Raw genomic sequence first — 16,866 nt, 5'->3', positions numbered from 1 at the left:
AATTTCCTGCTTAGCATTTCTTTCCTCTATTCTTCTGGAAACAGCCTCATGCCTTCTTTGGAGTACTGCCCCTTCTTTACTAACTTTATGTTGTTCCTTTGGGGCTCCCAATCATAGTACCCAATGGCCCCAGAAGAAGTTATATGATTCAGTCCTGGCCAATTCTATTCCATCCCCTGCTGTGCCATAGGCTTAGATATATGCACATGATTTAAGCCCTGCCAATCAAGATCCTGAGATCACACATTTTAAAGAGTGACCCTAAACTGCAAGATAATATATCCTTACCAAAATGAGAAGTGTGTGAAACCACACACACAAAAAAAACTAAAAACCACCATCACAACCAAAACAAGTCAAAACGTACATAGAGGTGGAAACAAGACAGTGAGAGGAATCCCTTTGAGTTCTGGTTCCTAGATCAAATTGACCCTGAGACTAGACTGTGTCTGCTGAACTTGGCAAGATTCTTGGTTGCACACAACAAAAGTGACTCTGGTTAACTTATACAGATGATTCATTTAGTGGGAGAGCACTGAGGAGTTCATAGAATGCATGGAAAGTTTGAAAACCCTAGCTTATGCAAGAACCAAGCAGTTTAGAGCATAATTTAAGTCCTGCCACAGAGATGGGCCACTTAGGATGCTGCCACTGGCACCAGGCCAGTGCTCCAGACACTTCCTGCACAATGCTGGACTCTGCTGCTTCTGAATTCTCTGTGTTGCTGTTAAGACTCTCAACTTTGCTGGAGTCAAGTGACTATCTCTAATACACCCTTGTACCTTTGCACCACGTTGTAAAAGTGCAAAGTCCTGGGCAAGAGTATCTGCTTTTTGTTTTACATGGTCCCAGGCAAGCCACTGGGGCCCCTCTCTCAGTGTCAGGGCCAGTGCTCAATAAATAAGTTTTCTTCTATTAGCATACCTGTTTTGCTTTGTTTTGATTACTCCTTTTTTACCTAAGCTATACAGGTTGAACTTTAATCATTTATAACAAAAGTGATCTGACTAAAGGAAACAAAAATAATAGTGAAAGCCATAACAACTTATGAAATTTTATCAGGTACCTGAATAAGTGTTTTACATGCCGTATTAATTTCTTATGACTGCTATAACAAATTACCGCAAATTTTAGTGGCTCAAAACAGCACATATTCATTGTCTTAACAGTTCTTGAATCAGAACTCCAAAATGGCTCTCATGGGATTAAATCCAGGTGTTGTCAGGGCTGTGTTCCTTCTGGAGGCTCTAGGAGAAATCTGTTTCCTTGCCCTGTTCAGTTTCTAGAGGTCACCACGTTCCTTGGCTCTTGGCTCCTGGCTCCTTCCAGCAATCGCCTTACTCTGACTTTATCACATCTTCTTCTCTGATTCCCTCCTTCACTTCTAAGGACACTTGTGATTGCATGAGGCCCACAGTGAGAATCCAGGATAACCTCCCCAGCTCAGGGTCCTTAATCACATCTACAAAGTCTCTTTTGCCATTATCCTGTCTTTCGCATTATGCATTGTCTGTTTGAGTCCCCACAAGTCTGTGAGGCAGGTGGCGCTATTGGGCCATTTTAGAGACAGAAAATCTTGCCTGGAAAGGCCATATAACAATGTCCTCTGTTGGGTGGAAGAGCCAAGATCAAACCTTGGCTATTTCATTGCAAAATGTAGGTGTAGCATCTTTTTGCAACCCCCACCACCCGGTTTCAATAGATTTGCTGGTTCTATAGTCTTGGGGGAGAAAGTGTGAATAGAATCTGATGGATGCATTGTCTTCATGTTTATCCTCTTATGAGATGAATTGTGAAAAGAATGAAAGATACTCTTGAAACCCTTGGGTCCCAAGATTCTGGGAAGAATAGCAGCCTAATTCTATGATTCTTATGCCCAAATATCAGTTTATTCAGCAGCCTCTGTAGGCCAGCCTGGGACTCAGCCAATAGAGTCTGGCTTATTAAAAAGGGACATGAGTCTCAAACACCAGCTCAAATACCAGCCTTTTTAACAAAAAGCTTCAAACACCAGCTTCTTTAACAAAACTAATAGCAATGGTGGTGTCAGCAGCAGCAACAGCATGAGACGGGATAAGAAGCTGAAATTCTTCAGGCCCTGGAGTTGCAGGGGAAGGATATGCCGCAAAGAGTGATTGCCTTTAATCTAAGAATAATACAGAGACCAATGGGAAAGCAGACTGTTGTTGGATGACAAAACCACAGAGGATTTCAAGTTGCCTGACACCTCTAGACAGGGCCCTAGTGGATATTAAGCACAGAGTGAAAGTCATCTCTAACATTCAGCAATAGACTTTCAGATCTGGAAAACACCTTAACCTAAAGGTGGCCCACTGGCACTCAACATACTGAGACAGAATAAAAGCTGCAGACTCTTTTCCTCATGAAATCAACCACTCTAGCTATCCATAGACAAATTCTAGAGTCATCAGACTCAAATCAGAGTCATCTACTAACATAAGTATAAGCCCAAGACTTCGTATAGAAATACTACCAGTAGAAACCTGTGGATGAATTTGGAGGGTGATGAGAGAAGTACAGAAAAGCCAACCTATCCCTCAGTACTTCACCACATCGTCCAGCCATGGTGGACGAAATGACTACTAGCAAAGAATTTGTCAAATCTTGATTTGTGAAATGTTTATTGAGCTTCTATTATCTGCTAGAGACCAGTGCTAAATCATCAACAATAGAGTTCTTGCCCTAAAGGAGAGCAAGTCATACAGAGTAGAAGTTTCTATCATGGAAGGAAGGGGTCTGGTAGAGATAATGGAGGCTCCCTGGACTTGGGAGGAAAGAGAGTTGGACAAGCTTTGCTCTATAAGCTGTGACTTTCCTGGTTTCAACGGACAGAAACCTAACTTGAACTACAGAGGGGGATGGATTGCCATGAGACCAATGCCCTGGAAGGGCAGAGAATTGGCCAGGCCTTGGGAGTGATTGAAACCAGGGGCTAGAAAGTCATCATCAAGACAAGGCCATTGCATAGGCTGTTCCCTGTGTCTGGAAAGCTCTTTCCTCCAACTTAGTTTATCTTTTGCTCATTGTTCATGTGATTCCAGTCACCTCCTCAGTGAAGCCTCCCCCTCCTACCACTCAACTCCCTGACTGGATCACACCCAGATTCCTGGCTGTTCCACTCAAGTGTTTGGGGCAAATTAGAAAAAGGTGATCCCTTTGGCTAGACAGTGCCAGTATGTGAAAAACAGAGTGCCCCTTTTTCTGAGCAAACACAGCTTCTCGCCAGGGCTCTTGGCTTGATGAGCAGAGTATGACATTTCAGCCCACTTGGCCCTTGGCTCATGCTGTTTTGTGCAGTGCACAAATTGCACAACTGTATACAGCAACTGAGCCAGATTCCATAGCTCTCAAAAAAACTGCACTTTTTCATCTCACTACTTGTTAAAATGGTAGTTTTACTTTGCTTACATGATTATTTAAGGCAAGCCCCATGAGGGCAGCAGCTGGGTCCATTCTTGCTCAATGTATAATGCCTAGAGCCCAGGACAGTGTCTGACACATTGAAGGCCCTGGATAAATAATGGTTGTTTCATGAATGAAATGAATATGCAAGGAAATGAGTGTTTCTGCCTATTTCTCTTAGACTAGCTTTTTCTATGAGGTGGGAGCCATGGTTGTTGGTAGCTATGAGCTCACAGCCAGAGAAGGCTGCTTCTCCTTAATTCTAATTTTTAGAATTCCAGGGAAGGATGTTCACTGGTCCAGCTGAGATCACATGCTCTCTGGGAGTGGGAGTCTCCCTGACTGGCAACCCCTATTAAAACTTTGTTGCATAAATGGTGGAGTAAACAGTTTCCCAATAGATGAAGGAGTCCTTCTCAGCCAAAGACAGGAGGGCTAAACAGAAACAACTCCAGATGTCCCCCAAACAGCCCACTGATGCCCACAGGCTGGCCACTTCTGTGTCTTCCTTTCCTCACCTGTGAAAGGGGAGAATGTGCTGAGCTCACCTCTGAGATTATCTAGCCCCAAGATTCCATTCCCTTTTGTTCTGGTTCTGGTTCTGGTTCTCCTGCAAAATTCTGTTCTAGTGCTGGAGGCAGTAAGTGAAAAAAGACATGACTGTGGGGAGCCTCAGTCAAGGAAGGCTTAATGGAGGTGAGCTTTAAGCTGTGGCATCAAGGTGGATGAGGATTTGTATACCAAGAGTAGAAGGGGGGAGATTTTGCAGAGTGGGAGCCTGGCTTGGGGAAGTATTTTAGGTTTTGGTGTTGAGCCATTTGTTTGTTAGGACTTTCTCTCTCTCTCTCTCTTTTCTTTTCTTTTCTTTTTTTTTTTTTTTTTTTTTTTTTTTTTTTTTTTTGCTGTAAATCTGTTTGCAAGGGGTAATATCTTAACTCATCTATATTTTTCCCCTAACCGAGAACAGCAAGCCAATCATCCACAAGGATCTGAGGGAATGAGACTTTGGAAAAGCAAGTTTTGATAAGGGCAAGTTAATCAAAATAGGTCCTAAATACGAACATGCCTAGGGTGTCTGAATTAGACTGATTCCCTTGGGGTCTATACTTCGTATGTGTGCTGGGGGGTTTGGGGGTGGTAGTTTGTGCTCCAGTAGCACAAACTGAGAGCACTTCAGGGAGGCAGGGAAGAAAGAAGCATCTCCATTTCATGATGCTAAAAGGACATGAGGCTTTTACACACCCGACTGGCCCTATACCCTTCCCTAGATCATTAAAATAGAATAATCTTGGCACTCGTCTATTCTCCTTCTGAGTCTTCAGGCTCCTTCTCCACGGCTTTCCTCAAGGATGTTGTTCAAGCTCTTTTTAATCTTCTTCAGCCTATTCACAACTTTAGGGAACAAAGAGTGAGGTTTGCCTTTACTCGCTGAGAATGGGCCTTGTCCCGAAAATGGGAGCAGTCTGTCCAGGAGGGCCACCCACCAAGAGCCATGGTCAGAGGCCCTGGGCACCCGGGACAGGAAGCTGGAAAGGGGAGCAGAGGCTCCCAAAGAGGATGTGGGAGAATGGGAGCAAATGACGCACTTCTGATCCATGCACAATGGCAATCCTTTAAAGTCGCATTGCTTGTAACTACACTCTGCTACTTAGGGACCTACTCTTACATATGCCAACTTGTGGTCCTGTTTCCAGATCCTCTAATCTGCTTATCAAGGAAGAGAATAAAGGCCCATACCCTGATATTGGGGAAACTGTGTTTCATGTTGCCCATAATGGTGGGCAGAGAGAATACAGGAGATTTGCCTTGGACTCCAAAGACTATGCTAGGTGTTTACTGATGCTAGGAAAAAAAGCACAGCTTTCACATTAAAGAATTTGGAATCTGTGTTGGGGATGCAGGTAGCGGGTGGGCAAGCAGCCCTCTGTAAAATATTATCAAAGAGGCAACATAGCACAGTGAGTAAAAATACCAATCTGAAGCTTGTCTGCTAGGATTTCATTCTCTGACTTCCACCACTTACTAGCTGTGTGTCTTTGAGAAAGTTACTTTACCTCTCTGTGCTTCAGTGTTTTCACCCATAAAGTGGGTTTTACAAAAATGTCTACCTCTTGGGATTGTTGGGAAGATTAATGACTTAACATGAGTACTTGAGACAGTACCTGCTACAAAGTCAGTGATACTTAAAATGTTTGCCAATATTTCTATTCCCCAATCTGTTATCTGTGGATTTGAAATGTTTCTCAAAGCTAAAGCTATAAAATGTGAATGGAGGTTTAGGAACCACTGAGGTTGTGGTGATGGTGCTTTGAAGCCAGAAAAAGTGCTTGTGAGATGGAAGAGTAAAGAATAAGAGAGAAGCTATTGTGGGGGCCCAAGGCTGGACTTGTAGGCTAAGACTAGCCTGTGGGGTGGGGACAGGGCAGCTGGGAGGTCTGGGGCATTTCTGGGGCTTGAGAAGCTGCTTGGGGCCTCGGGTTGAGGGTGAGGGAATGCCATGATGAGATGAGAGAGATGGCAAAGGAAGACTGTGGGTGGGGGTACCTGTGTCTGGGTGTGGGTGGCCTCACAGGAAGCAGTTCTGACTAGACCCCTGTTTGGAGCTGGAATTGGGTAAAATTTCGAAAGAGATGAAATCTATTCTTGGCATTTCATCTCCAAGAGCTCTTCTCCTCTCTTGCTTCATGTAAAGTACCTTCCCACTGCCTTAAAATACTGGCCCCCCAAGCCAAGCCTTCCTCCTCCCACTGCTCCACAGCCTGAAACTGTTCACTTCACCCACCAGCCCCCTAACAGAATTCCCATCATTTGAGTGCAGGCTCAGATGTCAACCAGACTCGGGAGGAAAGCTAACAGAGTGGAACTAATCTCTCACTAACAAAATTACTGAGAGCCATGGATTGTTCCCTAAAGCCCCTGGCTTTTAAAAATAAAATACTTGTTAACTTGAATGTTTAATCTAGGAATTCTTAACTCAGGAGCTGGTGGGGTAGCATGAGTGGGTTGCAGGCCTTTGATAATCATCATTGTGAATGATTAGTAAAAGGGGTCTGTGACCCCTAAAATGTTAAGGGCCATTTGCTTTAACCTGTCTTAGCTGAGGCAGTGTAACAAAGTAAAATATAAGCATTCGGGTTAGTTGGAAATAAATATTTTTCAATGGGGTAAGCTAGTGGTTTGCATGTGTTTGTGTGCGTGCCTGCAGATGAACATATGTGTGTGTCTCCAAATTTATTTCTTTTTCAATTTTGGAACCATAGATTTTTCTTCAGTGCTTTGATTCATTGCTTTCCTCCCACCAACCTAGCCCCTGTGGTAGATTCAACTGGGGGTTCAGATCTGAGTGTTGGGCAGAACAGGGTGGCTGAGGCGGCTGTAACCCGGTTGTAGGGTCTGGAATCTGCTTACTCATGGGTTTTTGACATACTTCATGCTCTTCCCCACTAGGACAGGAAGTTCTTACTGCCATAACACATTATCATCACCAAGGAAGTGAGCACATATTTTCCACAGCTCCCATCCTCCTCTTCCCTCCCCCATTTCCTATTGCTGTCTGCCTTCCCCATCCACTCTCCCAGAATGCTTCACTTTGCCATAATGAGATGCTCAGCTGCCATGCAGCCACCAACAACCGGAGATGGATGGGGTCTCCTGTACTGCCCTGAGAGGGATGTTAGAAAGACACTGTATTCATGGTAGCAGGCTAGAGAAGGCAAGGAGAAATTAAGAGCCTGACAATACACAGAAGCCATTATCCAAATAAAATGATTATTCTTTCTGTCCAGCCCCTGCTAGCTGGAGTAATTGAAACAATGCTATATTTATGAAAAACACCATAAAGGTCATGCATTGTTTAGACTCAGTTGGAAAATTGCACCTTCTGAGATCAAATTTAATGCAGCATCATTAGGACTTGATTAGCTCAATGCAGAATAAGGTGAAAGTACTCAATTCAGAGAAGAACATGTGGTAATGAATGAATACATTTTTATTCAAATACTTTGTTAATTCCCTAGGCAGGTGTGATTTCCATAAAATAAAAGTTCCTGAGTAAAAAGGAAAAGAGTCAGTTTAAGAATTCTATGGCTGTACTGGAATAAAATATTAGCAAAAGGACTTGCTAATGCTACCCTGATAGTGATGTGTTAAGAAATCTTAGAAGTTAGAAATAATTTACAAATAAATGATATTTTCTCTATATCCAGGAGAGGCAAAAAAATCATTGCTAAACGAAATTAAAACTGAAACACAGATGTCAAATATAATTGGAAAATTCTTAGCTTTTCTGAGAGATTTCTAAGATGGCTCCTTCATGAGGAAAGAAATCAGGATTTTCTAGAAAATTTAAAAGTATAGGGCCAGGCGCTATTGCTCATACCTGCAATCCCAGCACTTTGAGAGGCTTGAGGCGGGCAGATCACTTGAAGTCAGGAGTTAGAGACCAGCCTGACCAACATGGTGAAAACCTGTCTCTACTAAAAATACAAAATTAGCCGGGCATGGTGGCACACGCATGTAGTCCCAGCTACACGATGAGCCACAAGAATCACTTGAACTCAGGAGGTGGGGATTGCAGTGAGCCAAGATCATGCCACTGCACTCCAGCCTGGGTTCTCAGTGATATATCAAAGTCGAGAACGTATAACATTCAGCAGAGCTTCATTAGACACTCTGAATAAATAATCTCATTTGCTGTGGGGATAAGGTCAAAAGGGTAAAATAGATAAGAATTTAGTAACCTGGATGTAATCCTTCTGACCCATACTTTTCATTATATAGATCTATAAAAGGAGCCTGAGTGGCTAGATGTTCATCCCTAAAAAGAGGCCTGGTTTCACTTTATTTATTTATTTATTTATTTATTTATTTATTTGAGGCAGGGTCTCATTCTGTCACCCAGGCTGGAGTGCAGTGGCGTGATCTCAGCTCACTGCAGCCTCCACCCGTAGGGCTCAAGGGATCCTCCCACCTCAGCCACCTGAGTAGCTAGGATTACAGGCAGCTGCCACCACACCCAGATAATTTTGCATTTTTTTGTAGAGATGGGGTCTGCCTGTGTTGGCCCAGACTGGTATCAAACTCTTGGGCTCAAGTGATCCACCCACCTCAGCCTCCGAAAGTGCTGGGGTTTCAGGCATGAGCCACCACGCCCAGCCTGATTTCACTATCTTTTGAGAGCACGTGAACATCCATATTATTGTATCCTTATAAATAATCTCTGAGGTATATAGGGGCATATATTAACCTGATTAAAAAGAGAAGGAACTGGCCAGGTGCGGTGGCTCATGCCTGTAATCTCAGCACTTTGGGAGCTGAGGCAGGCAGATCACCTGAGGTCAGGAGTTTGAGACCATCCTGGCCAACATGGCAAAACCCCGTCTCTACTAAAAACACAAAAATTAGTCGGGTGTGGTGGCGTGTGCCTGTAATCCCAGCTACTTGAGAGGCTGAGGCAGGAGAATCACTTGAACCCAGGAGGCAGAGGTTGCAGTGAATGGAGATCCCACCACTGCACTCCAGCCTGGGTGACAGAGTGAGACTCCATCTCAAAAGAGACAGAGAGAGAGAGAGAAAAGGAAGGAAGAAGGGAAGGAGAGAAGGAGGGAATGAGGGAAGGAAGGAAGGAAGGAAGGAAGGAAGGAAGGAAGGAAGGAAGGAAGGAAGGAAAGAAAGAAAGAAAAGAAGGAAAGGAAGAAAGAAAGAAAGAAACTAAAGCCCAACACAGGAATATTAAAAACATGGAGTCTGACTACTTAGGGGCACGTTTACTTATTAGCTGGGTGGCAAGTTACCGAAGCTCTTGAAGCTTCAGTTAACTTACCTGTAGATTGGGGATACTATTAGTTATTAGTATTAGTTATTAGTTATTAGTGTTGTTGTGAAGTTAAGTAGATTAGTTTACCAGTACAGTACTATTAGAGTAGTGCCCGTCACATAGGAAGCATTAAGAAAGAAGTTGTTATCACTTGGGACAGCAAATTCAGTTGGTCATATTTGGAGAAAGAAAACTATCCTGCCCTCTATAGATAAATTCTCCTTTTGGAGGGGGTTTATTTTCATTTCCAAATACTAGAAACCCACCTAGCCTGACATTTTATTACTAAAGGAGTTCTGCCAACTCTCTCACTGTAATCTAAGGCCAAATTAATTCCTCTCTGTCCTGTGTTCTTTCTTATTCTCTTTAAATCTTACCAGGGACACATTTATCTGTCTGTGCAGGCCCAACTTATTTTCAGTCTCAAGGACTATGCTATTCTTCCTCCTACTCCCAATCCCAACACATGCAGGAAAAGCATGCTACAGTGGGCTTAGCAGAATTTAGGGGAAAGCTTAACATTTGATTGAAGAGCTCTGCTGTTTTTTTTCTCTTACTAGACTTCTCCATATCACATTCTAATCTAGGCTTAGGGCATTTCAAAATATATCTGATTAAAATTAATATTGTATGACTAATCAAATAGAAAAATTCCAATTAAATTAGGTATCATTAACATGGAGTAACTTGCTTCAATATTACCTTAAAGCAGTAACTGGGTGAAATGAAATGGCATAAAGACTGCATCTCCAAATGTCTCTACCCATCACAGTCCCAAGATATTCAATTATTAATTTTTTTCTCCAGGGATTCAAATATAAATGTACAGAAGTATAACATTATTATCTCAGTAAACCTCTCCATGGGGATCATGTTCTTTGGGAATACTACAAATGAGAAAAAAAAAAGTGAAGTATTGAATTACATATTGAAAAAAATCCTGAATGAAATACATAAAAAAGAAGGCAACATTTCAACCATGAAGCAGACTTGTATTAGATTGGCATAGTAACTTTCAGATGGGAAGGGAGAGTAGTTTACCTATCTTTGGAATTTGAAGCTTTGATATTAGACAGTGTGGTACAGGGGATAAGAGTTGAGAAACCTGAATTTAAGCCCTGTTTTGTTGTCAACTAGCCAAGTGACTCAGATTAAACATTTAACTCCTTTGGACGTCAAGTCTCATATTTTTAAAATGAAGATGTTGGATTTGATAATCACCAAGGTTCCTATCCAGATCTAAAATTTCATGTACAGTAAACATTCATTTTAAGGGGTGTGGTTAACCAGTGCCTACCACAATATTTGAAAGCATTGTACTAGGTGCTAGGCAAGTAAAAAGATAACTATAACAAGTTTCCTGATATCAGAGGTTTGTATGGTGTGGATTATTTAAATGACCAGGTAATATTTGCAGAGCATTATGTAGTCATTTTATTATACTTCGTAAAACGTGGGGGCAGTGAAAGTCAGCCGACTAGGAATGAGCTTCGCCTCTCAATCCTTAGGCTATAGCTGACTCTTTATAAAGATCTGGGTAAATTACCTCTAAGTCTGTTTTCTACTTGAAAATAATCATACTGACTCAACTGAAAGCAATGTTGAGAAATAACAGAGGTTGTACATTCTATAAATTTTTATGGACACCATGCATATGCCAGGCCAGTGTTGGGAGCTGGGGCAAAGCAGCCGACCCATCCTTCATCTAGCTTAACTCTTATACACATTATTATAAAGTATGCTGCAAATAAATTAATAGAGCAAATGGCTAGCTATAATTAATTGTGGGCTTATTGTAATTTAGAGGTGTCACGAAGGAAGCCCTTTTCTGTGCAAAATAACATGCGTCTCAGTCTTTGAAGTACCATAGTAAACGGTAAAAAAAAATCATAAATATTACACACACAAAAGATTTGAAACTTGTATTAAATGACATATAATTTATTATTTCCTAGATGTAGATTAAGCTGAAACATAAATAGAATAAAGAATGCAGGAGCAGCTTCCCTGCTCAGAGTAAGGGCGGATATTCTTACTGCTAGATCTGCCCAACAAGCAATCCCCTATCTCAGAGTCCAGAGGTACCTACCCATCACTGTGGGGCCCCGCTGAGGTACTGTCATGATAAAGGTGATCAATAAGGATGTTCTATGAGAGATTCTTGTCTTGCGAAAGAACCTGAAGTAAATAATAAATAACTTCAGGTACAGTTCTGAGATTCCATAAAGTGATTCATAAATATTTGAAGGATAAAAATATTATATAAATAGTATTATAAGGATGTAATTTATTAAAGAGAAATTAGCGATTAAGATGGAGGGAGCATTTTACCATGGGAGTGCTGTGGGACACAGAAACTGGTTTGTCTGAGCCCCTTCCAAATAGCATAACATTTGTGTCCTGATTTAAAATCTAAATTTCAGGGCCTCGAAACCCAAAAGCCTGGGCTGTAGAAATCTAAAACCAAAAAGACCGTGCGTTCTGTTACCTGTGATTTGTGGTGTCACCTACTCTTTGAGGCTCCCAGATGGCCCAGGGCCTTAGGATATGGGGATGCCTTGTAGGTGTGTTGTTGTTGGAGTTGGTGGCTGGGATGAGGGTGGAGGCAGGGTAGGGTGGGGGTGAGTTGGGGTGGGGGGAATCCTCCGTTAATATCTCGAAATATTGTTCTGTTACCATAATGCGGTGTGATAAGTTAGTTTCAAGTATTGAAAAATCAGGGCAGAACTCATGGAAATGGTGCGAATTCTTGACTTAGGGTCAGAAGAATTCACCAAAATTAACGTCTCCCTCTGCCAAATCACAGCCAGTTTCAATTTCTGGACGGCCTCTCCGCGGGAGTGACAGGTTTTCTTAGATGCCGCCGGGGGTCTTTCACGGGCTGGTGGTCTGCCCCCTGGACTCGTCCATGTGTTAGGCTCAGTCCGCAGCTCAGAGCGCGGCCCTGTATTTCTGTCTGATGTCTGGGGCATACAGATGTGTGTGACGGACAATGCTCGTGGCATTCGAAGCCTCTTTAACAGACGTTAGTGACTAGAGGAAAGAAGTGTGCGAACTCTGCGAAACAAGTGTGCGGACTATGGAAAAGAAGTACATTTCGAAAGTGGGGAGAGGATGGATCTTCGTAGGAGAAATGGAAATTTGCTCCCCACCAGAAGGTTTGCTGGAAATTAAGACGCGGCAATCCTTAATCCAGTTTCCTGCGGTAGGAAACAGCTGGCAAGAGAAGTCCCAGTCCGAGTTCGGCGCGAACTGGACAAGTGTCGTGGGACAAGTGGCGGGAGACCCGGCCGCGTCGCGCCGGGCGCTAGGGATGGACGCATTTCCCTACTTCCAGCAGCGGGTACGAGCCGCCCCCAACTGCGCTGCCCTGCTCTATTCTTTGGGAAACACTTCGCGTGCTTTGTTTCAGAGGCCGACCCATCTTTCTTGGTGGGTCTCCAGCTCCACCAATCCCGCCCGCCACTGGGCGGGGTTTCAGGGTCAAGGTGGACCAATTTCCCAGCTTCGCCCCTACACGCGCTCTCGGACCCCTGGGGGTGACTGACAGCAGCCGGGCCCAACCCGTTGCTCCGCAGCATGGCCTCCGCCAGGGGCGTTACGGAGACAAGGCCCCAGGACCAATCGTATTGGCCCGTGGGGGGCGGGGCCTCGTTGCCAGCTCCAGACCGGCGCTATGGGCACTCTTTTTGTCAAATGAGAGACGCAGCGGGGCGGCCCCTGAGCCGCGGTTTAGCCAATGGAGAAGGCGAGATGGGCGGGCTGGGACTGCCCGGCGGCGGGTCCTCAGCTTCGAGCCGAGGTGCAGTGAGCCGGTGGGGGGACCGCGAGGCGAGCGCGGGAGCCTGGGCGGCGAGCCGGGTGTGAGCTGCCTGAAAATGCACTCGGATGCCGCCGCTGTCAGTGAGTAGCGGAGAGCCAGCCAGCGGGCCGGGGCCCGGCGGCTGCCAAACTCGCCACTCGGCTCCCGCAGTCCCCGCCCCACGCCTCGGGTCCCGAAACGCGCCGGGAGCCCCTGCCCGGGAACCACCCCTTCCCCTCCCGGAGCCGGGGCGGGCGGTGACGCTGCGGGCGGCGTGGGGCGGGGGCGGGCGTGGGGGGAAGGGACCGGCCTGCGGGGAGGGCGGAGGTGAGGGGGGTGGGGACTGGCTCTCTTTCAGTGTTGGGGGAAGGGAGGGCTGGACGTGCGATGAAGGGCCGAGATCGGAGTGTCCGGGGTGCATGGAGGTGGAGGCAGCGTTGGGCTGTAGCGGGCAGGGCCGGGGATGTGGGGGGGTGGCACCGGCGGGGAGAGGGAGGGAGCGAGCGAGCGGGGCACATGGGTGAGGATATCCAAAGGGCTGAGCGGTGCGGGCGGCTCCGTGAGAAAGGCGGGTGAGTGCCGGGGGGGCGCGGGGGCGGGGACAATGGGAAGAAGGGCTGGTTGGCTGGTGGGGGGGGTGTGGGGGGCGGCAAACAATGGGGTGGGGGAATGGGGGCAGCGGCCGAGCGGGGCAGGAGGGCGGGCGACTGGACGAGGGCTGATGTAACGGGAAAGCGAGGTGGTGGGAGGGACTGGGGTGTAATGGTAGTTGGGGAGTCCGGCGGGGCGGGAGGGGCGTTGGAAGGGCGGTGGGTAACGGAGAGTGGTGGGAGTGGAAGATGTTGGGGTAATGAGATGGGGCAGGTGTGGAAGGGTAGGGCGATTGGGAGGAAGAGGAGAAAAAGGTGGGGAGGATTTGGGGTGGCAGAGTGGGGGCAGGGGTAGAGAATATGAAATGGGGGTGAGGAGCTAGTCGGGGAGGAAGGGGAGGTGGGGCGGAGTTGGGCAGGAGGACTGTCACGTCCAGATTCGGTCCGGAGCCGGGCTAAGGGGGTGTCAGACTGTGCTTAGGGGAGGTGCTTCCTCTCCCTGTCGAGGCAGGGTCCCTTGAAGGGGGGAGTCCAAGCTTCGGGGTGCGGAGAGAGGAGGGGGCGGGGCTGAGGTGGAGGAGACGGGGTAAGTGCCCTAAGGTTGGAACTGGCCGTGGTTCCCCCCGGACGGCGGGAAGCGAGGTCAGCGCTGGCGCGGGCTCCGGCAGCGGGACTAGGAGGCGGGGCAGGGGTGCGGGCTGCGGGGTTTCAGCAGCGGGAGCCGGAGGGGTCGGGCCCTGAAGGCCGGGTCGGGGGCTTGGCGCCGGGGAGGTGTCGGGGTCCCTGGCAGTCCGTGGTTTTGGTAGTCTGTGACGCAGTTGTCTAATTTCTGTCTATCAGGTGTGGGGGTTGGTGCCATGGAACCCGCTTCCTTAGAGGGATGGCCGGGCCCTAGGCCGCGCCCCACGCCCGGGGGGTGCGACTTCTCCCAGGCGTGCTGGGAGGGCGCTTGAGGGGTTTCCTTTAGGGTTTGTCTCCAGTCAACGGGTGTGAAGGGGAAAGGCGGTCCCGCGGAATTCTGGGACTTGTAGTCGCGGCCGCGCCCGGCCGCGGTTGGGTTGGGTGCACGTGGGTAACTGTGGAAACGAGTCCCGGCATGCAGCGCGCCCTTGGAGCCTTCCTGCTCGGCGAACTCGTGCTTTATTCCGTGGCCAGCTCCTGCGCGCTCTCGGGAGGCGGTTGAGTTCCCAGGGACGGAGCGACTTCCCAGCCCTTCTCCCTTGGGAGGGGGAGAGCCTACGCCAGGCGCAGCCCTCTTCACACTTAGGTTCTTGGTCCCCAAGTGAATTTCCCCCTGCATTTTGTGGCCTTACTTGTGGAATAAATGCTTGGTCTTGAACCATCATGCGCACGGGTTGTGGGAAAACATTCAAGAAGCAACACAATGTAAAGCAGCCTTTAGAATGGTGTATTTAATTATGGCATCCAGTGTGTGTAAGCACTGGGTTCCAGCATTCCCTTACATAAATATGAGAACACAGTGGAGGTACATGTAACCCTTGTAACGATAATATAAACTATGTGTTGGTATTTCTTGGGGTGTTTGAAAAAATAACTGTCTTGAAATGAGTGATGGAGCTGGGTTAGTGGAATTTAGGGTGGAAATGTGAAGGTGAGCAAAGGTAATATGTGACGTCTTCAATTTTCGAAGAAGCTTGGAAAGCAAATGAGAATAGAAGAAAACTGTAAAAAGTGGAGAACCATAAGACTTTTTTTGTTTGCTTGTTTTATTATTAGCTGCAGGCTGCAATTCCTTCACTCCTTAATACTAGAAACCTTCCTCTCCATAAGTAGACTCCCTAAACATCACATCCTTCACCAGTTCCCTTGACTGTTTACAGGGAAGGGACTCCAGAATCTGTAATGTAGAAGGCTAAGATTAATGCAGAGATGATAGATTTTTGTATGTAATATATAAGGTATTATGAAACTACTTGCAACATAGTCATTAGAAGAATATTGTAATTTTTCTGATGATAAAAATATTACCAAGAAGTCCTAAGATTTGTAAACCTTTTGGTGTGGTTACAAACATACTGAACTTGGATACTTGATTGTTTGGTGGTTCTTTTCATGATGAGTGAAAAATTGGGCAATGTGTGTGGTGTTCTTGTGGAGATCATTTATATCTATCTGTCATATTTTACTTAATCGTGTGGTGAAATATCCAGGAAACTCTTGGTAATATAAAAATATGTACAAAAATGTGCACTTAACTCTGGAATTTTTTCTTGCAGAGGGTAAAGTGATGAGGTTGAAAAACATGCAAGAGCTATAATTGTCTTCAAAATGGTGTTTTTAAAGAAAATATGAAGCTAGTCATAGCTTTCTCTTTTTCTTTTGTTCTATTATATCCCAAAGGGCAGGTGCTTTTTATACACATATAGCCCACCTCCCTCCATTCCCCAAAGCCCTAGGCTCCTACACACTTTCTGCTCTGGTTTTTAGGTTCCTTTTTGATTTTTGGCGCTTGGGGAGGTCCTTTATTTTCTTGTGAACCTAGCTGTGCATTTAAACAGATGTTTCTTACACGTTATCCAGAATTTTTGACTGTTTTATATTAAGAAGGATTTTTAGGTAATCTTGTCTGTAACATTGCCAGAAAAGAAGGCCTGACTCATTTTCTCTTAGTGGACTTCACTCTCTTCTTCCTCTGTTCTTAACTCTATGTACCCCTACTGGCACTTAATCATGTTTTTTCAAACTTTATCATTGTCTCCTTTTCTGTTTTTATGTTAAGTTGCTCCCAGCAGCTCTTCTTGGCTTATTACCTTCTTCCTGGCTACATGTTTACATTATTATCTCAATCATCATCTGCTGATTATAACTAATAATTAATAGCTAATAATCCTGCTAACTTAGCAGTATAAAAATCAACCTGTGAGAAACTGACCTCATGATGATCTCTTGTATCGGTTAGGATGCCTTTGCCAATACAATGCTCAAATTAATGGCTTAAATAATAGGGCTTATTATTGTTCGGTAGCAAGAAACCTAGAAGTAGTTGGTTCTAAAGCTGGTGCAGTGACTTAATGATGTCATTAAGGATCTAGGTTCTGCATCTTTTTCTTCTTCTATTAGTGTTTTAGCTTTTATTCCTGAGGCTCATTTGCCTCATGTTTGCAGTATGGTTGCTGTAGCACCAGACATCATGCCTGGATTGGAAAGCAGGGAAGGAAGGTGCATATTTCCTTATAACTCCCTGTTAACAGAGAAGTCTTTTGCAGAAACTCACT

At 45.6% G+C, this 16,866-nt stretch overlaps 1 protein-coding gene across 13 annotated transcripts in view; it reads left to right on the top strand.

The window, feature by feature from the left end:
• Positions 1-4,095: 4,095 nt before the first annotated feature.
• The window catches only part of DCUN1D4 (defective in cullin neddylation 1 domain containing 4), an 85,480-nt gene continuing 72,709 nt past the window's right edge, over positions 4,096-16,866 (top strand). For 2 of the 13 annotated variants that reach the window (XM_004038663.5, XM_004038662.5), the window contains exon 1: positions 12,901-13,141. In XM_004038663.5, the coding sequence (XP_004038711.1) occupies positions 13,117-13,141 (25 nt within the window). In that variant the 5' untranslated portion in view covers positions 12,901-13,116. The other 11 variants (XR_008679383.2, XM_063705309.1, XR_008679381.2 and 8 more) reach the window with 9 other exon arrangements.

The sequence above is a fragment of the Gorilla gorilla genome, chromosome 3, assembly GCF_029281585.2.
Source record: "Gorilla gorilla gorilla isolate KB3781 chromosome 3, NHGRI_mGorGor1-v2.1_pri, whole genome shotgun sequence".
Taxonomy (NCBI): Eukaryota; Metazoa; Chordata; class Mammalia; order Primates; family Hominidae; genus Gorilla; species Gorilla gorilla.
This window is presented reverse-complemented; position numbering and strand designations above follow the sequence as displayed.